This window comes from Neolamprologus multifasciatus, chromosome 1 (genome assembly GCF_963576455.1).
Source record: "Neolamprologus multifasciatus chromosome 1, fNeoMul1.2, whole genome shotgun sequence".
In the NCBI taxonomy this organism is placed as follows: Eukaryota; Metazoa; Chordata; class Actinopteri; order Cichliformes; family Cichlidae; genus Neolamprologus; species Neolamprologus multifasciatus.
In genome coordinates this window covers 31,587,092-31,610,153 of record NC_140439.1, presented here as the reverse complement: position 1 = coordinate 31,610,153, position 23,062 = coordinate 31,587,092, and the positions used below count along the sequence as shown (strand labels likewise).

At 39.4% G+C, this 23,062-nt stretch overlaps 2 protein-coding genes across 4 annotated transcripts in view; one reads left to right on the top strand and one right to left on the bottom strand.

Annotated features, from left to right (window-relative positions):
• The window catches only part of LOC146526073 (transcription initiation factor TFIID subunit 4), a 99,303-nt gene extending 88,418 nt beyond the window's left edge, over positions 1-10,885 (bottom strand). The window contains exons 1-2 of one of the 3 annotated variants that reach the window (XR_014875075.1): positions 9,407-10,884; positions 7,856-8,022 (exon numbers count right to left, since the gene is read on the bottom strand). Coding sequence is in view for 2 of the 3 variants with exons in the window: in XM_085166205.1 (XP_085022331.1) it covers positions 7,856-8,022; positions 9,407-10,820 (1,581 nt within the window). In the remaining variant the exon portion in view is untranslated. Of the gene's footprint in view, positions 1-7,855; positions 8,023-9,406 lie in introns of all 3 variants that reach the window. The other 2 variants (XM_085166205.1, XM_085166217.1) reach the window with 2 other exon arrangements.
• A 2,049-nt stretch (positions 10,886-12,934) lies between these two features.
• Positions 12,935-21,290, top strand: lsm14ab (LSM14A mRNA processing body assembly factor b). The gene is made up of 9 exons (XM_085166244.1): positions 12,935-13,300; positions 13,908-14,071; positions 14,880-15,030; positions 15,799-15,987; positions 16,482-16,562; positions 16,857-17,036; positions 17,769-17,916; positions 18,767-19,007; positions 19,472-21,290. The coding sequence occupies exons 1-9, from the start codon at positions 13,177-13,179 to the stop codon at positions 19,493-19,495; spliced, it is 1,302 nt and encodes a 433-aa protein (XP_085022370.1). The 5' UTR covers positions 12,935-13,176; the 3' UTR covers positions 19,496-21,290.
• The last annotated feature ends 1,772 nt before the right edge of the window (positions 21,291-23,062 follow it).

Sequence of the window (23,062 nt, the reverse complement as noted above, 5' to 3'; positions counted from 1 at the left end):
GGTGATAATAAGCAAATTCCAATTAATGATTCAGGAGCTCGTTAAATTTTGATGAGAGGACCCAATGGAGTCATTAAAAAGCCTTGAGACATTAATTCACCTATTAATCTCAGTTTAATCTATAGATTAAAAAAATCAAGGATATTCTTTTGTTATAATTACACAGTTTAACGCATTAATCACACCCCAATTAGGGTCTACAACTAATAAAGTGTTCATTTAATGAGGAGGTGCCCACCCAACATCGACTGTGTGAACACACGTATAATTAGATCACAGTTTTTCAAATTTCATCAGTCAGATTATTCTTTTACAAAGGTCACCACCTGTGGCATTAACATTGACGGAAATTATGCAGAGCTGGAGAGAAAGAAACCTGAAATGTGCCCATGAGGATTGGAGTTCGATGTTTTTGTAATCTTAGTAAATCATATGCATGGCACTGGTGTAAGCTGAGTTTGCACAGAGTGGAATATCAGCAGGTTTTAGAGGTACAGTAAAGATACACATCTGTTGAATTCTATTATTGTGGCTTTTTAAATATGCTTTAAAGTGAAACATCTCCTTTTCTTTCTATACGCTGCTAAAAAAAAATAAAAAATACAAACTCTCTATCACTCTTACCATCAGGCCTTTCTGTTTCATCTGATATTCATTTAGAGGCTGTTTTTTTTTAATTCTACTATATGTCTGCAATCAATTTGTTTTTCTGTTTGTCTCACTGAAAACATACAATTTCATTTCAGTCATTTATCTGACATTCATTGATAGATGAACAACATCTGGACACCTTTTACTATGCAGGTTATTTACTTGTTTATTTAAAAAAAGAAATCTATATAACTTTTTCTGAAGGTTGCAGAATTATTTACCCAAAAGCAAAATGCACATCTGCATTCAGATGCTATCGCTGCTGTATGTGATGTGATATATCGCTGTGCTCCATCCTAACGTTTCAGGAGCAGCGAGCAGTCACACCACAGTAGCTAGGAGTTGGCTGTTTTCGGGTCTTTTTTTTAAGACTATTAAGAGTCGTAACTCATACATTCATGTCTTTTTAGCGTGAAAGATACGAGGAGAAAATGCAAACCAACCATTGCTAGAAATAGAAAGACCTTTACAATTCCAGGTAATGATACCTAAATGAATTTGGGTTTATTATTTATTTGCAAATATAGGCTGCTCACTTGACATGACTCTCCTTGCGTTGGAGACTCGCTGTTTGCATGACAGACTGAAGGACAGCCTGAAAATATTAGACCTACAATTCATCCAGAGAATTGTAGGCCCCTCTTCTTCCTCTACACAAAGACACTTAGTTCTGTTATACGCTTCTGGTTTCTATCATGTGGTTGACACTCAGACATCCTTGCTAGCCGCCAATCTGAAACTCCAACTGACATGTAAGAGTGGATGTGAAATCGCCTAAAGTTCAACCTCAAGAAGACTGACCTTCTGTTCCCACGGGGAATGAATCCCTCGGTGGCACGTTACCGTTATGATGATGGTGTTCGCTCAGCTGGCGAGGAAGCTACGAGCGACCCTGAACAACAAAATAGCATTTGCAGCAAATACTGCAATAAAAGATGGCCATATTGCATTCTATCCTCAACAGTGAGGCTTCTGAGGCATCTCCTCTTTTCACGCAGGGACTGAACTCTTCTAGGAAGAGTAGGCAACCGCGTTCCACGTGAGTAGGCAGGTATCAAATGTAGTCTTAAACCTGTCAGTTCTGAAATTAAATGGCCTGTAAATGGCCTGTATTTGTATAGCGCTTTACTAGTTCCTAAGGACCCCAAAGCACTTTACACATTCAGTCATCCATCCATTCACACACACATCCACACACTGGTGATGGCAGCTACATTGTAGCCACAGCCGCCCTGGGGCGCACTGACAGAGGCGAGGCTGCCGGACACTGGCGCCACCAGGCCCTCTGACTAGGGCTGGGCGATATGACCCAAAATTCATATCTCGATATTTTTTAGCTGGTTGGCGATATAAGATATATATCTCGATATTTTTTTAAAGCCATAAGTTAAGAACAAAAAGAGAGTTCTTAGTCAAAGCTGTGTCCCAGATGTCACACAGGCATTTTTATTTACATACAGCATAGATGTACATGAAGAAATTACTCAAAAATAAATTATCAGCATTTATTAAATAATCATGCTCCATAAATAAAAGAAAACAATGTTGTTTTTGTGCATAACAAAAGCTCATAATTGTGCAGTCAAAATGTAAACTAACAGACGCTGAGCACAATAACAAAGACAGATTTCACAGCTGCTCTGTTCCCAACTTCTACTGCGTGACTGACAGCCTTGAGTTTGAAATCCTCTTTGTAACCACGTCTCTTAACAGGTGCCATTTATGGCCCTTATACACACACAATACGGTAATATTACGTTGAAGCACAGTACGTATCATTCCGCGAGGCTCCAGACTACGGTAGCCGTAATGCTCCGACAATCCATCAAGCGCTGCATCTCCGTAGCTTACCAAAGTCGTACTAAAACATTTTTTGACAGATTGCTGAGCGCCGTGTACCACCTAAAATCGGTTTGCGGTCAGTAAGCACAACCAGAATTCATACATAAGGCGCGCTGTCAACTTTTGAGAAAATGAAGGGATTTTAGGCCGTGCAGCCCCTGTGGGCTGCATGTCGTTAGCATGGTTAGCTCGTTAGCGCGGTTAGCTCGCTAACACGTTGACGCCGTCCAGCCCCACAACTCGCTAACGGAGATTTGCCGTGTCCATCTTGTCGCTGCCTGCAGGTGAAGCTTTGGGGGAGGAGGGGGATTTGTGTTCAGTGAAGGAGAGGCGAGGTCGAGTAATGTTGCATAAAGACAAAAGTGGACGAAAGAGAGGCAAACTTGTGGCTCCACAAGTATAATTATAACGTAACATAGACTATATCGATATAAAGGATAATGTCACATCTTATATCTCGTATGAAAATATATCGATATTTTTTAAAAACTCGATATATCGCCCAGCCCTACCTCTGACCACCACCAGTAGGCAACGGGTGAAGAGTTGTCCGAGCCGGGGCTCGAACCGGCAACCTTCTGATTACAAGACGAACTGCCAACTCTTGAGCCACAATCGCCCTTAAATTAAACAAACAAAAAGACAAACAAACAAAAAGAAAACAATTACCTAATAGACCTATCAAGTGGACACTATATGTGCTGCCTCCTGTGCACAGATTGTTCCTACACCTAAACCACAGAGTATTTCAAGCAGTGCGTGTGAAATGGACATCAAGACAAAATAACTGATGAAAACACCCGGACACTTTCTAAATTGTCCAAAATTCTTATGCGAAAATTACCCCAGACTAGTAAAAATGCCGGAGACAACATTTGTGCCATAAGGCCACAACCATTAGTCCAAGTAGCTGATATCTGCCTAGTACTTGTATTCCTGCACAGTTCTACTTCCATGTACACCTGTCTGGCTTCCAGTCATTCAAAATTCTCCTGCTTATCTACATGCCAAGAACAGGGCAGCTCCTTCCTACCTCCAAGTCACGGTCAAATATCCCTTGGGTCATCCCATCACTCAAGAAAACCACAGGGTCATTTACGACTCTTCTCTGTTCTGGCTCCACAGAGATGGAATGAGCTCTCACTGAAGTCGGGATAGTAAAAGTGATTCCCCAAGGCTAAAACCTCACCTTTTCATTTTATCAGTGTGAGAGCGCAAATGTCTAGACATGTCAGATCAGACATTAAATGGACTTTAACCTGCCAGCTTCCTGGTAGAAAGTCAGAGTAATATCAGAATGAGCCCTTGTGTAACTAACACGCGTAGTTTTCTACAAGTTCCTACCTCCTGCGTGCTCTACCCATAATGTGTGTCAGCAAGTTTAGATTTCACCACTTGTGTATGTTTCTGAATAGGGATGGGTATCGTTTAGGTTTTATCCAATACCGGTGCCAAACCAGTACTTTTGAAACGGTGCCGGTGCTTAAACGGTGCTTGAACCGGTGCTTAAAGAATGGAGAACACAAAATTGGTCCAAAAACCTCTCATGTTCAGCTGTTTTTTTTGTAAAAAGATAACAATGTTAGCCTTTTCTGCAGCTATGGGGCATATATGGTATCACTCTTGGCTGGAAGCAGTGCTTAAACAATGGGAAAAAAACACAAACTTTGTCCAAAAACCTCTCATGTTTAACTGTTTTCCACTTTTTCTTTGGTCATTTTAGCCTTTTTGGCCAGGGTGAAGGGAGTATCTGCCATCAAACAAGAAGACAGCTGCATGTAACTACAACGGTGTTTGCTAGTTCACCTTACATACAGTAATGTAATAACGTGGTTAGCCTACTCAACGTAAATTACACACGAACAACATTAAGCGACTCACGCAGAGAAGAACAGCTGCTGCTGCCATCATCATCCTCATCATTTCTGCTACACTGGCAGGGCTAGGGGCCAGGACTCTCCTCTTCGGGTTTTTGGGGGATGTTGCTACTTCGGGTCCGATAACAGGCACCACACCCGCCGTAGATGTGCTCGATGTGAGGTCTCGCAGCAAGCTATCAAATACGGCGCATTTTTCGGCTTTAAAAAAACCCGCTATGCGTCGCCAGGTGTTTCATCGGATTTGAGGTGTTACCTTCTTTGACAGTGTCACAGTATCAGCTTAAAGCACTTGTTGCAGGCTGCTGAGTTTGCATATTTTGCTGTGAAGTACAGCCAGACTTTTGACCGCTTCGCCTTGGGCATTTTTAATCTGTAGCTCTGCTCTAAAAGAACGTACGTACCTGGGCCCGCCTACTATCCTCGGAAACGTAAAATGATTGGCTAGAATTCAAAGTGTATGACATCTCAGGAAAAAAAAGCACCGAAATAAAGCACCGAAATGTGCGCTGCTTTTCGGTCTGGTTACTACCGTTTATGTCAGAACCGGTGCCATCATGGCACCGGATACCGGTACCCATCCCTATTTCTGAATGAGAATGACTCTAAACTGAGTGCTGCTAGCTGCAAGCTAAAAAGTGGATGAAGTTCAACAAATGGATACCAAAAAATTAAAAACTGAGAAGTGTTTCCTTATGAGTGACAATTGAAATAAATAAATAAATACATTATAAAAGCTCTGCACTATGGCTCAGGTTAAAAAAAAACAAAAAACAACAACCTGATGAGAAGAATCCTGATTAGAAATCGTCTGAAGAACACTCAATTGCTAAAGTTGGTGGCTGTTCCACCTCTGTCCTCCTTACCCAAGAGGACCCTTTTAGCTGTTCCACACACTGTAAGTGATTTATGGTGATTTATGGTGACTTAGTGACCAGAGACAAAGAAACTGAATAACATTTACGACTTCAGACTACAGAGAAAATAACTACAATTGCAAGTGCGAAGTGGGTGAACCCGCAATAAACTTTGATGCAAGGAACTGAAGAGATTACTAATGAGAGTGAAGAACACAGTTGATTAACATATGACCTACTAGTAACTCATCTCGAACGGTGGACTCATCTCGGACGGGGATGAGTCTGCCTACAGGAGGGAGGTTGAACGTTTGGTGTCCTGGTGCAGCCACAACAACCTGGTGCTGAATGCCCAGAAGACAGTGGAGATTATTGTGGACTTCAGGAAGCACACAGGACACTGGGGCGTGCAGCTTGGATCACAGCTGACCCTTCTCACCCTGGACACAGTCTGTTTGACCTGCTGCCCTCAAGCAGGAGGCTTCGGTCTATTCGCACCAGAACCTCTCGCCATAAGAACAGTTTCTTCCCCTCTGCTGTTGGACTCATGAACAATAACCATATGACTGTTCCCACCACTAACACATGACCCTACACTGTGTTCACTGCATCATTCCACGTTTGCACTGATCACCACCTGCACACATGTATATATCCATCTACTTAGCACTTTTAATTTTTATTTTTATGTTTATTTAACCCTTTAAAACCTACCATAGAACCAAGTCCGCCAGAGCTTATATTATATTTTTACATGCTGTGGAGCCATTTTTGGGAGCATTTCAAGTTGCTATACATCAATACAACCATTACAGCCCAATTTTTAATAATATGTCTGCATTAAGTGCATAGTAATTACATAAATTGCAAAAAAGTGCAATAAACTACAAAAAAATTGAAAATTGATTTTTTTTTTTAACATATATTTCTAGTTAGAGAAATTTAAGAGGTTTATCCCTCAAAACTGTAAATACAAAAAAGTTGCACAAAATAGTTTCCCACCACAGGAAATTTATTTTGAGTGTCTTCATAGTTTTATTTTTGAAATACACCAATTTTTATACACTGCAGGAAAAACGAAAATAAATATTATAGTGCAAATTTGCAAAAAAAAAACCCAGCATATGCATCAAAATAAACTATTTCCAGCAGTGCAATATGAGTCCTAAGCATCCCAGAAACGACACAGAAAGTCATAAAGTCAAACATAACTTTTAAAAACACCAGTATAGGCTCATGAGGCCCTGATGGTAAAAAAAAAAACTACATTTCTGTAAAATGACGTCACTTCCGGTTTCAGGCAGGTCATGGCGGACATGCGATGGTTCGTGCTGACGTAGGAAGTGTTACAAACAGCTGATCGGATCGGCAAAGCGTGTTTCTGGAATATTATGTTTTTGCTGCTGCAAGCGCTTTTTATGCAGTTTTTGCAAAACTATATGTGGAAGGAAACCGTGACCGAGGACAAGCTGATGGCATAAGATGTAAGTACAACTCCTCCGGTTTCATATGCAAATAAAATTGATTGCGCTAGCTTACGTGGTTGCAGTGCTACCGGGATTTAAAAATAGTTGTGCAAAACGGAGCGTGCCAGCTCCAACCGGCTTTAAAGGGTTAAGCGTTGTCTGACAGTATGTTTTGCACTAAGTACCGCAGCAGTTTCCTAATGTTGTAAATCTGCTCAACATTTGGCAATAAAACCCTTTCTGATTCTGATTCTGATTCTAAATACATTAGCGGATCCACACTACAGCCTGGAATATCTGCAAGCGACCAGCAGGCCGTTTTAAAGCGATGCTTGACAAGCAATTCATTTCCAGTGTATACACAACTTAAGAGCAGATCAGCACCCAGAAAGGGAAACTTTAACTAGTTGTTTTTGCACTTATCCATGTAAATGGTAGGCAGTCACAGCAGGTGTGCTGTGGCAAATGTTATCATAGTAAAAATGTAGGTGCATGTACGTTTTACTTTCTCTTGGCTTACTATATCCTTCACACTGATAGGCATGCCATTTGTTCAGTGCTCTGGTGGAATACGTAGAAATGCTTTTTTCACATCAGCTCTCTGGACTGAGCCAGTAATGAAGCTGTAATGTTGAGTGCTAGGAATACAATCTGACAGGAAAACTTAATTCTTAACCTTATTTTGGAGAAAATTTACTAAACTTTAGAAGAGCTTTTTATTGGATTTAATTAGTGCATGCATTTTTAATGTCCCACTAACTAGTGAATTTAAAGTTATGGGTGTCTACTCATTCAAGATTCAAGATAGCTGCCAAATTCCCAGAATCACAAATTGCATCAAATGGGAATTTGGCCCCACCTATCCACAGTTCAAACCAAACCACCTGTTTGCAAGAGGCAGTCAATCAGAAGGTTGGCTTAAAGAAGCAAAACTAATGGCTTGTTTCAAACAACTAAACAAGGGCCAGCTCAAAGGTCTAGTTTAACAACATGGATAATTTTAAACTGTTAAACCAATGCAACGCTACACTAGTAGAGTTGCAAATGAGTATAACAATCTCTCTGTCTTTCTCCTTCCTTTTGTCTCATTTGAACAGCAACACTGGGTTGCAGCAGTGAGAGTCTACAGCTGCTAGCTATCATGTGGGTTCTGTGGTCTCACCTGTGGAGAGGTTACTCTGAAGGATGTCCCTGTGGTGGGGGTAGCAGGTCGTGGAGAAATGTTGTTCTGGGCCTGGGCTTGAGCTTGTGCTTGTGCTTGAGCTTGAGCCAAAGCCTGCTGGGGAACCATTACCAGCTGTCCTAACTCTGTGCGTACCAACACCATACCTAAGGAAGAGCAGGAAACATAAATTAGAGAACACCACAACATAAATACCGCAGAAGAACAGCTAAAGCAGCCACTAAAAAAATACTGTATATTTCACATATTGTACTGCAGGTATATCACTGCACTACAACCTTATAAAACACTGCAATTTTACAAAAGTAACATTTCATGACAGGATCTAGACTTTGTAGGATGTTACAGTAGTGCACATATTATAATCAAAGTCTGAAGAATTTGCTTCGGGCTCTGATCATGAGTGAATTACACAAACTCTCCCTTCGTTTTAAAGGACTGCAGTTATTATAACCCCACATCTGGCCGTGATAAAATGTTTTATTACACATTTGTTTATCTTTATAGAATTTCCATAAAGAGAAAAGGACATGAGGTCAATAGTAAGGTTAACAGCATGTTCTGATCCTGCTCTTGAAAATGTAACTGAGCTATTATTTCTGAGGTCAGATGACTCATTCAAGCAGTGCAGCACAAAAACCATTATGACCACTTTCCTCTGTTATTACCTGCCCTTTTACAAGTACAGAATATGAGCTTCTATTGAGATTACAGTGTTTTAAATATAACAGCTAAATTAGGGATATAAATATGGCTCAGCTATTGGGTAAGCTATAATTTGAACTACTGGAATCCTGGACCACTGAATTGTTGTTGTAATAACAAAAGTTAGCTACATAAAAAAAACAATGTCTACTCAAATATTTTTGACAACATATTGCAGTCTCAAAGCATCAGTGGCTACTGTCTGCACACTGGAGCTGCCCAAAGCCTTTCTCTGTGCCTCCCAAAGTTTTCTTAGAGGTCTTTTGTGATTCTACCCATCTTCACAGTACTATTATTATCCTGTATAAATAAACATTTAAATTGATGTTTTTGTTCTAGGTTTACCACACACATACAAGGTGTTTGTGCTTATTGCATCTATCTGTATAAATACTTTGATTTCTGTCTTTTTCACCCCAGTTTTATCCTTTTTTCCAATTACAAACAAACAAACCAAACAAGAAAATCAGGGTTTTTCCTGTTTACAAAAAAATTAGATTTTGACCTTTGTGTAAATGAAAATCACCAGGACTGTAATGAAAATATTTTACTTAAACATTTAGTCAAACATAAAACACAGATTTATTTAGCAAATGATCAGAAATAACATGAAAATCCACAAACATCTGTTATGTAAGGTACAACACTCCTTGCCATACATATATGTAGATTATTCATGCCCAAAGGTCTATTTTGAGCCAGGGAAAAACCAGAGGATGTCACACACAATCTTCTATTATGGGAGAGTCCAACACACACCGAGCCCTTTTAACAACCACAACCAGGATTCTCTGGCTTGGTAGTTAGCCCTCCTGCTAACCTTACCTTGTGGGATGGTAAACCCAGGGGGCAGCTGAATGGTGGTCTGCTGCTGAGGCGGTCTGACAATCAGTTGGGGGGTTACAATCCTTTGTGGGGCTGTAAGTCCAGGACGGGGTTGTGACTGTGCAGATGTGGCCACAGCAGGTGTTGGGGAGGGAGCTGTTGGCCTAACCATAGTAATAGTGGTGGTCACCGATGTGGTCTGACCAGCTCCACATACTGAACTAGTTGCCATCCCTGTAACACACGCAGCAGGTGTGATGGAGTTCAGAGGCTGAGTTATTGTTATTGTTGTTGTTGCTGCAGCTGTAGTAGTTGTTGGTGGTGTGACAATAGATGAAGAAGTAGAAGAAGGAGGAGGAAGAGGAGGAGAGGAAGTGGAAACAGTATTTACTACAGAGCTGACAACGCTAGACTGGGTTAACATTACAATTTTGGACTGACAGTCGTCTGTTTTGGAAGCCCCAGTGTCTGTGACCATTTTTGTTTGGTTCCCCGGGGAAGCTAAAGAGGTAACGGGTCCTATACGAGCACCCTGCTGGACTAAGGCCGAAACACTGGTCCCGTTGCCGTTCTGGGCTATACTGGCAACAATATGACTCGGGAGTCTATGCAAAGCTATAGTAGGAGTCCCCCTGTCGAGAGCAATAGCCGACTGACCCACAGGCAGGCTCGCGTTGGATAAGGTGAACGTCGAAGTGTTAATAGAGGTCGTGACGGGTCGTCCAGAGTTTGGTGTACTTGCACTCGTATCCACTTGGCTAACGCTGTCGACCAACGCTGTGTTGCTGTTCCTCCGCGTTGTTACAACTGCGCCGTTCAAACTCTTTATCCGCGCCGAAGCGCTCCTCCGCGGCGTCGTTATGCGTTTTCTCGGCGGGGTTGCTCCCGTCGACGTCTCACCTGTGCCCACGGTAACCTTAGAGCCCTGGCTGGATGTGGTGGTGCTGATGCTGGCTGGCGGCAGAGATGCCAAAGTTGACACACCAGATGCAGTCAGTGTTGTGATGGATGCTCCATGTGATTGCGAGCCGCTGCTAGTGGCGCTCACACAGGCACCCGAAGTGGTGGAAGGCTCGCCAAAAGAAGGGCTGCAGCCCGGTGAAGGAGATGTGACAGTCTTATCCGGGCTAACGTCTTTAGAGTTGATCTCCTGGCGCATCTCAGTTTTATTACGGCGTCCTTGTTGTTGTTGTTGTTGTTCTAGTGTTGTGGTGCTCACTGGAGCTGGTAGCGTTTTTCCTAAGTGATGGTTAGCGGGGGCCACAGAGCCAGCGCCTCCGTTTTCGTCTGCTTTACCAGCCGGGTTGCTTTGTCCAGCAAGCTGTGACTCCAATGAGCCCACTAGGTCGCTCACAGCTTTTTCATCCACCTCCGAAAAGAGCATATCTTCCAGGGGGTCGGAGGCGCCCGCCATCTCTGATCACAGATAGCCGTCTTCTATTTTTTTTACAATGCGCCTGCGTGTTACTAGGCATTGTGGGAATGGATCTGACGTCATTAAACAAGGGGGGTATAAATGGAGGAAGGGGCGTCCTAGGTGTAGCCGTAAGTCTGTGGTTATTGTATCCTATTGTTTATGTGTTACCTTCACGGAGTATTAATTAGTAATCATACTAAGTACCGTGCAGTTACACCGCCACCCCAAAGTAGAATATGAGGAGCTTTGACCATATTTGAAGAAAATGATATATAAATAAGAAAAAAGATCAGGAAGAAAGCAAAGATTATTTTAAAACGATATAAGACAGTTAAAATGTACATAAAGCTACTAAGTTAATGAATAAATAAAACAGATCTGAAACAAAGCAGTTACTCAGAAGTTATATAATTATTAGGTCTGATTTTGGTATTGTTTTTTCCCTTTGTCTGTGCATCTTTTCTTTTACCTTTGCAAAAGGTAAGATGGGAAATATATCATTTATTATCCAAACAGTTAGTAAATTACTTTTTTTACAGCCGTTAAAAATGAAGTTAACACAATCTGTAAAATAATAGCCTAAATCATTAGGATTGTATCTTAAATCAAATAAAAGGAAATTTGTCAATAACTAATATAAAATAAAAAATAAATACGATTTGGTAAAATATGACTAAATAAAAATATGAAGTATTAAATTAAAATGTTTTTAATCCAACATACAATAATAAGATTAGAATTTCTTAAAATATGATAATAAATATTAATAATAAATATGAGATTTCTTTAAAGTGGCTCAACATAGCAAGGCAGTGCAGGGTTGAAATGAAATGACATTATGAGAAAAGAATAATACACGGATCTATTCTGATGACGAGATTTTGATCAGGAATAATTGGGAATATTTTTGTTATAGTAGTTAAAATAACAAGAACAATAACCATAATAATTAAAAAAAATATGGTAGCTGTATTTGATTGTTGTATATTGAAAGATTGTAATAAGTTGTATATTATATTAAGTACAGTACAGTAATTTTAGTAAAAAGTACAGTAATATTTAAAGTAAAATACCAAAATAATAATATTATTAGCAATAATTATGGAGTTTTTTTTCTTATAATTTTTTTTGAAATGTTTGTACATTTTGTACAGTTATAGCTACAGTTTATGTTCTGCCAAAACAAGGCAAAACACCCAATAAGTAACGTTAAATAACTTCAATTTAACTGAAAGCATTATTTTTTAATATAAATCACAACACTGCAACATTACATCACCACGACATTACTATGAATTTGTTTGGCCAGGGAATAACTAGTTTCAGTTTTATTGGCATAATAGCAAACGCTAAAGCTAAAGACATTTCAAAGGAGCTTGCAAAGAAAAGCGTCTGGACTTCTTTAAGTTACTTGAAGACGTTTCACGTCTACTTGAACGTCTTCAAGTAACTTAAAGAAGTCCAGACGCTTTTCTTTGCAAGCTCCTTTGACTACGATGACCTGGATGACTGAGAACCTTCACAGACCTAAAGAGATTTCCTTTTTTTTTTTTTTTTTGGGGGGGGGGGTATTTTATTTTTGTTATTTTTATTCTGATTATTTTCAGAAATCTAGATTTTTATTTATTTGTTTATTTGTGGTTAAGTAAAATGTTTTCACAATTAGTATTTAGTTTGAGTTAGCCTAACTATAACTGCTCAGAAGCCTCTGCCTAAAAATATTGACATTAAAATAAAAATAACCGTTGTTATTATTTTTTCATTTAAAATTAACTGCCTTGCAGGGACAGCGTCATCAGAGCTGCGGGAGACACTTACGTAAAAAATGTAGACTGTTTAATGGCTGCGAAATTTTCTGCTCTAAACCTCCGGATGTAATCTCGTGTAATATCGTGAGATTATTGTGTGGTTAAATTTCAAACCTGTATTAAGTATCCTTATTTAGTGACTTATTTAATCCCTTTGAGGAAATGTTATTATAATAATTACAAAATAAAAGCCAAAACTGTATCGAAAATGTTAGTACCGCTAAAAATATATTTGTCACATCATTTGTTTCTATTTGTAAGCAAAGGAAACAGTGGAAGGGATGGAAGAGGAAAAGGAGGCGACTTTAGTTGACTAGGTCGCTACCTATCTCCCAAAATCCTTTGCGGCAGGGGAAGGAAAATGAAAACGGCCATGTCGTGGTAGAGATCAGTTGCGAGCGGGCGAGTGAGATTCATAGTGTCGTTTGACGATATATGTTATGTAGTCTGAGAACTGCAGGTCTGAAAAGAACGCATCCGACGCTTCGTGTGACACAAAACGTTTTCTTTGGAAGTACGCGTGTAAATAAAGTTAAAGGCCGAAGATGAGCGGAGGCGGGACACCGTACCTCGGCAGCAAAATTAGCCTCATCTCCAAGGCCGAGATCCGCTATGAAGGAATTCTGTACACGATTGACACAGAAAACTCGACTGTAGCTCTCGCTAAAGGTAAGTTAAGGCACACAGAGAGGGAATACAAGACTCAAAGAGCGCAAAAGTGTTAAGCGAAGAAGAACAGCATTCTTTTAGGGTATTTGGCATTGTTGGTTAGCTTTTTAGTTAGCCAACAGAGCTAAGTGGCGCTATAGTTAAGCGCTGTAGTCCTTTGTTTACGTTGTAATTGTGGTAAAGTCAAATGCTGTGCACCAAGTGACACATAATTACCACTAGACATACCTTGTTAAAGCACTAATTGCGGCTTATTGGCTCTTTTTAGTGTTTTTTAACATGCGTTTTAGAAACTCTGATTATAATACTCTGTCTGACAGTATTGCTTAAACCTGGTGGACTGTGCGTATGGGAAGAGTACTAACTTTATCTCAAGAGCTCCTATTGTGTGGAATTTATTATGTTGAACAATGTGGTTAACAAAAATTGATATAACTTGAGGCGTCTGTTTTCTTTCGTCTTTATTCCAACGCAAATTCATAATATTCAGTTCTAACATTTTAAGTTAATGTGAAGTCAACAGTGTTTGTTCTTAACGCAAGGAAATTCTCCTCCTTAATTAATAAGAGTAAAGTCGTGTAAGTTAACCTGTGAGTTTTCCCTACAGTTCGCTCCTTTGGCACTGAGGATCGGCCCACTGACAGGCCTATTCCTCCTCGGGATGAGGTCTTTGAGTACATCATCTTCCGAGGAAGTGATATTAAAGACCTAACAGTTTGTGAGCCACCAAAAGCCACCAGTGCCCTGCCGCAGGACCCTGCCATAGTCCAAGTAAGTCAATTTGTGCATTCCATTATTATAAAACAGCTGTATAAAAGCTTTTCTTTAAGGCTTCTTGTATGCTACCTCATGGTGGCACAGGCATGGCTTTATTGAGACATTATAAGGGAGAGACACTCGCTAATTATTCTGTATGTAGAGTTTTTGTGTGTGTGATTTTATAACTAAATAATAGCATTTGAGATAATCATTCAAAATAATTACTGAAATAATTGCCTAGTGGCATTTTGAGTTGCAAAGCTTGCTTTAAAGGAACTTTGCTGTAGGGCCATCGTTAACATTATTTCAAACACCTGTGTATTACAAGGATCAACTATAAAGAAATTCAGGTAGAAAGTAACAACTATTGTATTACTGCTTTTTCTTTCTTTGTTACAGAAAATAAGTGATTATCAATGTTTTTAATTATTGCACATTTTAAGAAAATTAAAGAAACCAATTAGAAAATACAATAAGCAACAAAAAAAATAAAGTGACCACTTGTTGTAGAAGCCCTGAAAACCAGATTCACAAACAAAGGAGTCTGTTAAAATAAAGTGTATTCAAAGTAGAGTCAGGCCTTTTTCCTTCTAGATATGGTATCTTATCTATCTTCTAGATGACACTTTCTAAGATGTGCATTGGTTTATTAACAGCTTTGTGTCCAACCAACAGTTGCACATTCATTTTGTGTTATTTGTTGTTTTGAAATGTAGGCATCAGACATTTATAATCGTATCTTAGTATTTTCAGTCATGGTTAACAGCTATGTTCAAAAGTCTTGTAATGTTTTTAACTGGATGTATATTTGTTTGTCTAGTCATCAATTGGATCCTCAAGTGCTGCAGCACCTCCATCATTCCAGGCTCCTGGGTCCTATGCACCTTTCAGCAGGGCTCCTGCCCCATCATACAGCCAGTTTGGTGTTGCATCCATTGGTTCTCAACAGTTTGGATCTACTGGAGCAGTTGGTAAGGAGCTGTGTGAAATAAGCAAGTCAACCGCATTAGGTTTTTCAAGTTCAAACCTGTCCAAACACTCTCTTGGATGGAAATGTAGCAGATGCAGTTAAATCTTTCACTGCTGATATCTGTCTAAATGCTACGTAGTGACCTCAGACAAGCTAAACATCTGTTTCTCAAGCAAATTTGGAGCAACACCTGATTCCTGCTCATTTGAATAGAGCACAGCTGCATGCTGCTTTGAGTTTCCTGCTACACACCTGATCCCTATTGTGTTTTGAACTGGAAACAGCAAAGACAGTTATGCATCATACTTCTAATAAACTGGTGAAGTTTTTTAAAGTGTTCAAAGGAGAAGTCACGTATAAAAGGCACATGTCAGATTTTCTCTCTAAATGTACAGATTGGATTTTTACCTTTTTGTCAGTGAACATCTGTGTCATCCACTGCCAGTAAAATGGAAGTGTGTGAGTAGTTGAAGCTTATCATTCAGCTCTGACAGAATCATCTTCACTACTACCGTGTATTATATTTTTAAGTAGATTGGGGTGAAGGTTACTTTTACTCACAAATACTCAAAAAATGTTTTACACTGCACACAAATCTATTACAAATACAAGGGAAATGCTTACACTGTGGAGTCCTTCACAAGCAGGACTTTAATGGACAGTATGTTTTTCACTCAACACTGTTAATGTGATTTTTTTTTTTTTTTTTTTCCCTCCATAAGAGCAGCTACTTTGGAACAGCTTTTAATTGCTGTTTGTTTGTTTGCAGGACGCACTAGTCCAAAGCTGGATTCTAGAAGAAAGAGTCCCACCCTGGAACAGGCAGTGCAGGCCCCACCATCATCTGCCCCAGCTCCACCTGCACCTGTAGGACAGCGGAGTCAGACAGGGGCAGTAGCTTCCAGAACCACCACCACTGGCATCCAGAAGCCTCCAGACCTCCTGGAGCAGAGAAAAGGTAAAAGTGTAGGTTGTGGCTGGTTTAAAAAGTTATCTGTAGTAAGTTCATAACAGAGCAAAAGAGACATTAATCAGTAATGTTGATTTATTTATTTATTTTTTTTAAGAATGCAAAGCCACAGAATGTAAAGAATACAAATTTTCTGGTGTCTTTGATTATCAGCTTGTTGTATCTTGTTAGCGTGGAAAGAACTAAAATTTAGCACTGGCTATCAAATACTGCTGTTAATAGAGAATCAGCCTAATCAGGCAAGTCATAAGCAAGGTGTAAGGCTTATTTGATGACAAGAGTGATTAAAGTTTGAATTGGATCTTGTGTTTGGTAATGGCTACTCTACAGAACCAAAAACTAGAGTTTAACTTCTGAATTTATTCTGTTTAACAAATACAAATAAATCTGAACCCGTGCTGCAGTTGAAGCTCATATTATTGTCTTCCTCAGTGCCAAGCCCTGCCAAGTTAAATTGATGACTATTTTCTTTTCCTGTTCAGTTCCTGAGGTTCCGAAGGTAGCGCAGCCAGATAATGAGCAGGGTGCAGTTGAAAACCGGGATCCCAACAAGCGGCAAGGTGGTGAGTAATTTGCACCTTCAGTCAGTAATGTCCACAACACTTACTGCTGTTTACTGATGTGTTCATCTTTTTTATTTTGTAGCTACTCAGCTTTGAAAATTTAAATATATAATGAAAAGATTTATTGGATTCATGTTGGGATGGCAGTGCCTTTCCTGAAATGCTTTGGTCTAATTTCACGTCAGCCAAATCTGAAAAGTTCCCTCAGAATGTACTTTTGTAATTTATCAAGTGGGAAGCACTGTTTTTCTTTTTTAAAGTTTAATACTTAAGTTTGTTTCTGTTGTTTCTCAGCTGGTGTTCAGTCTTCTAACCGCCGTGGCCGTGGAAGAGGAAACCGCAGCAGAGGCAAAGTAAATGTGCGCAGGGATGGCACAGTGAAGTTTGATGAAGACTTTGACTTTGAGACTGCCAACGCCCAGTTTCACAAAGACGAGATTGACAAAGAGCTCCAGAACAAGCTCAAACTCAAAGGTACCACTTAAACAAGTTCTAAACTGCAGCAACTAAAACTGGAGGTTATATGTACCATGATACATATTAGGGGTGGGGGAAAAAATCGATACTGTGTAGTATCGTGATATTTTGTTTGCTAATAATGTATCGATACAGGGACAGCAGAAATCGATATTTTGTTACAAAAAAGGTTTTATTGCTTTAACTTCAGAGCATGTTGATCCTTTTTCTGAGCAAGAATCCTGACATTCCTTCACTGTCCAAATGTGTTTAACTTTTTTTTTGGCAGCAATAAACATGACAGTTTACTTATTTTAATTTAAGACATGTTTTATTTTAATTAAGGTTAAAACTTTTTTATTTAATGTAAAATTATATTTTGTTTTAATTTACTTTCAAATTCTTCATTTGCTGAAGGGGCTGCATAGTTTTCATAAATTGCATAGTTCAGAATAGCTATAATTGTACCAGATGGTTGCATTCAGTTAAGTTGGACTAGACTGTAATACAAACCGTTCAGTTTATAAAACTGACTGAAATGAGAGAAAGACTGAGTGCGAGACTTTGTTATTAGATGAAATGAATATTGATAAAGTTTACTTTTATGTACAGAATTTGAATATTGCAAAATATTTTAAAAAATTACAATAATATCGTATCGTGAGTTGTATGGTGATTCCCACCTCTAATACATATGTGAACATTTCTGGCATTTTAAGTTGTATGATTTTACAACATTTCTTCCTACAGATGACAAAACTGAAAAGGCACTCAATGGGGAGGAATCGGAGCATCCAGCCAATGAAGGTGCTGCTGAGGAAGAGGAGGCTGTGATAAATACCTGCTACTATGACAAGTCCAAGTCCTTCTTTGATAACCTGTCCTGTGATGATACCAGGTACCTCAATACATCCATTTATTTATTTTTCATCTGTTCTGTGGTGGATTAGTTACACAAGGGCATGTTAAGATTTGAGTGACTTAAGTTTTGTCACCGCATCTGTAGAATTTATTTTCAGCGAATATAAGGGAAACCAAATTTTAAATATTCTGCAAAGAAAAATTTCCCAGACCTGTAAACAGGGCATCTAAAACCACTTTTGATGAGAGTGAACCTGCTGCAGTCTTCTAAACAACTGGTGTTGTCTGGTACATAAATAATAGAAACTGAAAAAAGAAAGTCACAGAGCACTTAATTTTATCTGAGTGTTGCACCGTCTATATCTCTCATGTGAAGTCTCACATGTAGTCATATTAGATTTAAAAAGATACACTTGTGTTTTCAGCCTGGCCAGATTATATGTTAAAAAAATAAATAAAATAAAAAAATTGAGATTTACGCAACAAGCAGATTTGGCATGTGAACAAGTGAAAGAGGTTTTTCCAAGGGAGAATTTTTCTATGTTAGTCGAGGCTTCGCATGTGAATGGGACACCGAATTGCTACTAGTCCGTCCATTGCTGCCCACTGAAGCACTAAAGATGCTTGGGTTTTTTGTGTGTGCAGGAGAATCCTAAAAAAAAAAACTTTTTAATGTTCTGTCATCTGCTCAAAGTTGGAACTTCACTAATGTACAGCTGCTTTTTTAGTTCTTAATGCTTGGTTTATTCACTCTCTAATGAATTTTTGATTAAAAAACTTTTTATGTTAGCCTGTGATGCCTCGCTTTGTCGTGTAAATTTATTTTCATGTGACTTAAAATAAATAAATAAATAAAACCTGTATCCTTATTGATGTCTGTGTCTCAGGGATCGTAGGCCAACCTGGGCTGAAGAGAGACGAATGAACGCTGAGACGTTCGGCCTTCCTCTGAGGCACAACCGAGGAAGAGGTGGTTTCCGTGGCCGAGGCTTCATGGGGCCTCGTGGAGGCCGAGGGCGACCGGTAAGCAGAGGCTCCTTCGGACCACCCCGAGGTGCTCCACCTGGATTCAGAGGCGGATTCAGAGGTGGCAGAGGAGGCCGGGATTTCTCTGATTTCGAATACAGGGTAAATCCTTTATGAACTCATTATAGAAGGTATAAGATGGACTTAGCTTCCAGATGTGAAAAGTGAATTGCAATTTACTAGTGCATTGTGTGTTCTGTTCAATGGCCACCCTTGTGGTCTTGTAGGGGTCAGTGAGCAACAAAGACTCAGTATATCAGTAGGCACCTTCCCAATGAGCTTGAGAACTCACTAGTTTAAGGACATTGTCTGAAACATTAAGTTCATTGTGTAAAATATGGCCATTCTAAGAGTGAAAGTCCAGTTTCATTTGGCTTCGCTCTTCAGTTGTCATGACAGCAAAAATGTTCATCTTAAGGCATCGTACCAGGATTTTTGCTCAACAGTGAGGTGTCATGGAGGCTGTGTCCATCTCTTATGCTCTCTGAAGATCTCACATGTATTTTTTTTCTAGCAAATAAAGCAGATTGGAGGAAATGATTAACTTTTGTTTTGCATTTTTGCAGAAGGAGAACAAGGTGGCTGCGTAGTACTGCAGTGATGGATCCACGATGAATGGTAGCCAGTCATCATGAAATTGTATTCATCCTACAAATTTTCTCAGCATTCAACAGACAAAAAATGAAGACATCTTGTTGGTCACCAGCACCACGGTGGACTGTTCAGGCAGTGAGAGTGCCACTCCCTCTCTCAGCTTCACAATGAAGCTTTTTGTTTTTTGTTTAGTTTTTTTGCCCCAGAAATATAAGTTTGATAAGCAGTCACCGGATGGACAGGAACACATGTAAATATACCATGTTTTGGAGTTTGTTCTCTTAATTTACAGTATTGTTTGATATTGAATGCTGTATCCAGAGTGCCCTCTGATACTGTGAGCGGATCACAGTCGGTGTGATCGATAGCTTTATTTTATCTTTTTTCAGTTCCCCTCGACTCCGTTTGATATATTTCTTTGACACCAAAATTCAATGCATCGCCTGTTGCACTTTTTTTTTCTCCTCAGACGCATGTGTTCAGTATCCTTTCTCAACTTTAAGTCTTTTATTTTTCATTAATTCATTCTCAAATGTAGTGAGATCAAAGCCAGCTGAAAAAGCAAAAATCTGAACTTTACTGAATGTATTCCGATCTCATTTTATTCTTCCTGCTCCACAGCAAATTTATTGCCCACCAAAAAAAACCCAGTCTTTCCTAGTTTTTAAGACGTATGTATTCAGTAAGTAGATCAGTCAGCCCTCATAAATCAGATGAATTCTTTCAGCTTTAGGTTGGCAGCCTAGTGCAGCCATTCATTTGATATATGCAGTTTACAGCATTAGGTATAGATGTAAATGTTGACTGCCGTATTTCTTTTTTTTAAATTTTTTTTTTAACAGTTTCCTGTTATTTGTACCTATTTTGAGGAAATATTCATTATTAGTAAAATCTGTAGAAGGCTTTTTGTTTTTCCTGTAGGGAAGGACACCTAAACAGGTTAAAACTGACAAAAAACCCAAAACAATAATGTGTTTGAGCTAAACTGATTGTCTGCCAGAAGTATGTGTTATCATTTAAGTACCTGTTAAATGTCCCAAACATGTGGAGTCATCTGTTAATTTCAGCTTACTTTTGAATTGTCTTACAGTGTTGTCCTCTGAATTGTCGTCTCCCCCACCCTCCCTACTGTTACTACACTCAGCTGTGTCCAATTATTTACTGAAAATGGGAAATATTGTGGATTAAATGATGTCTCAAAGCATATGTTCAAACAAATGATAGCGATGCTGATAGGTGTCAGCCTTCCAGCTTGTTCGTAGCGCTCTTGTTGCATTGTGGTCAGTGTGATTGTTCTCTGAAGTGAATTTATTTTTATTGACTTTGAACAAAGGGACAAGAACTGGATGTGGTGGGATGCTTCTTTTTCTTTTTGGCTCTGATTTAGTGCTTTAGGGAGTGCCTTCAGAGTGGTGGATTTTTGTACAGCTCTCCCTTTAACGAAAAGGTTACCTTTTCAGACAAGTATCAAAAGCACTACAAGGTGAAATAGATCCTTTCCTGTAGCTCTGGTTGTTTAGAACAAAACAGTTCAGGTGAAAGTGGGCCGTTTAACCGGATTAATCACAGACAGCCGATCACTGCATGATAGTCGTAAAAAGCATCATTCTACAGGGGCTTTCTCAATAACCAGCAGGATTCAATTTGAGACAAAATATTACTGAACGATTCACAACTGACATGTTTTCATATGTTTGCTACTGCTTCCAGTCACTGGAATTGTAAAACAGGAATAGTTTTCTTGAGAAGCAAAATGGAGTTTTTACGTAAAATAAAGAGTTGTACGATTTATGTCTTGGCTTTTTGTTTTCCACGTGACCCTACATTTTTCCCACAAATCCTGCAGCGAGTTGCATCTGCATCTAGGTCATCCTTTGTTGCACATTCACGGGTGCAGTCTGTAAGGTTATATTACATTAAAAAAAAAATTAGGGTTAATACAAAGCATTAACCCCTTAACACGGTTTCTCATATTTGATACGTTTGGATTCTTTACATTATTATTGCACAGCAATTAGCATTATTAAGCAACAAATAGCAAAAATGGTTGACAGCAAATACAACTCACATGCAGATTTGTTTTTCTTTGACACGATGGTCAATAAAAGATCAAATTTTAAAAAATAATTCATGATAAAAGAATATTCACCCACTACTCACCTGATTAGGTAGATATCAAATATATAGATCCTCTGAGCTGTTTCAGAAACCGCTGATCTAAAGTCAGATTCTGTCAGCTTGATAGGTTTGAGACAATATGACTTTTTTTTGGTAATTAGGACATTTCAGTTTATCTTGCAATTAAAATTACTACTACAGCAGCATAAAGAATAAAACAAAGGATGATCTACAATTTAAACATCATTCCTGGGAAATCGCCATCTTTTGTTTTTTAGAACTGAGCAAGTCTCTTGAATGAGAGATGAAACATCTTTGCAAATTTACACAAGTCCAGTTTCCTTCTTTTTCAAGCTCTTAGGTCCAAAACAGCTCGAGACATCACACTTCCGCCTCCATGTTTGATAGTTGATGCCACACACAGTGGAACCATCCTTTCACCTACCCGACAGCGTACAAAGATCCTGAGTGATGAACTGAAGATTTCAAATTTTGATTCATTAGTCCCTAATACCTTCTTCCAGTCTTCAGTAGTCCGATGGTGGTGTTTCGTGGCCCAGGCAAGCCTCTCTGCCTTAATCTGACCTCTTAGCAATGGCTTTCTTACTCCAACTCTTCCTGTCAAACCTGCAGCCTGCACAGTAGTTCTTGAGGACTGGAGTTTGCAGTGTTGGGAAGGTTACTTTTAAAATGTATTCCATTACAGAATACAGAATACATGCCCCAAAATGTATTCTGTAACGTATTCCGTTACGTTACTCAATGAGAGTAACGTATTCTGAATACTTTGAATTACTTAATATATTATCATGCTGTTTACCCACTACATGAATGTACTATTGCTGTGATTTATTACTGTTACTGAAGGTCCGCGGCTCCGAACCGTAAAGGGACCTGTGGCTAATAAGGTGGGTTCCGTGTCGGCTTGTAGCCGAAAACTAGCTTTACTTTGTTGTCTGGGTCAACTTTGCTAGCGAGAGACAGAGAGAGGTGTTGAAAGGCTGCTCCAATGGAACTTATTGTTTTTGGAGGAAAACACGAACACGGTGTACAGTCGAGTCTTAATAGCTTACTTACAACTGGGCTCATCAGGCACTCTTCTTGGCTGCAGTGGTTATTATTATATTTACATGCTTCCAGCTCCCGTTTTTGCTCGATGACAGCTCGTACTTTTCCTTTTTCTCCCTCCTCACGCTCACAGACACATAACGGGTATGACAGTCCATTCTCCCTGCAGGACGGACTACACTGCCTATGATGCTACATTCTTTAGAGCTATGCCGGTAGCATTCTGCCTATTAGCTTAGCACAACAACAACAAAAAGGCCTCTCTCACCCAGGAAACACGCAGAGAGAGAGCGTCGCCCTGTAACCATGGCAACCGTAACGCTGCCGCCTGGAACTACAGAACGTAGCTGTCAAACAAAACCCAAACAGTCCTGACC

Excerpts from the sequence above, each read along its gene's own strand:
- lsm14ab (XM_085166244.1), top strand. The coding sequence starts at position 13,177 with ATGAGCGGAGGCGGGACACCGTACCTCGGCAGCAAAATTAGCCTCATC. Across the intron at positions 13,301-13,907 it reads GACTGTAGCTCTCGCTAAAG|TTCGCTCCTTTGGCACTGAG; the intron begins GTAAGTTAAGGC and ends TTTTCCCTACAG. Across the intron at positions 17,917-18,766 it reads CTGTCCTGTGATGATACCAG|GGATCGTAGGCCAACCTGGG; the intron begins GTACCTCAATAC and ends TCTGTGTCTCAG.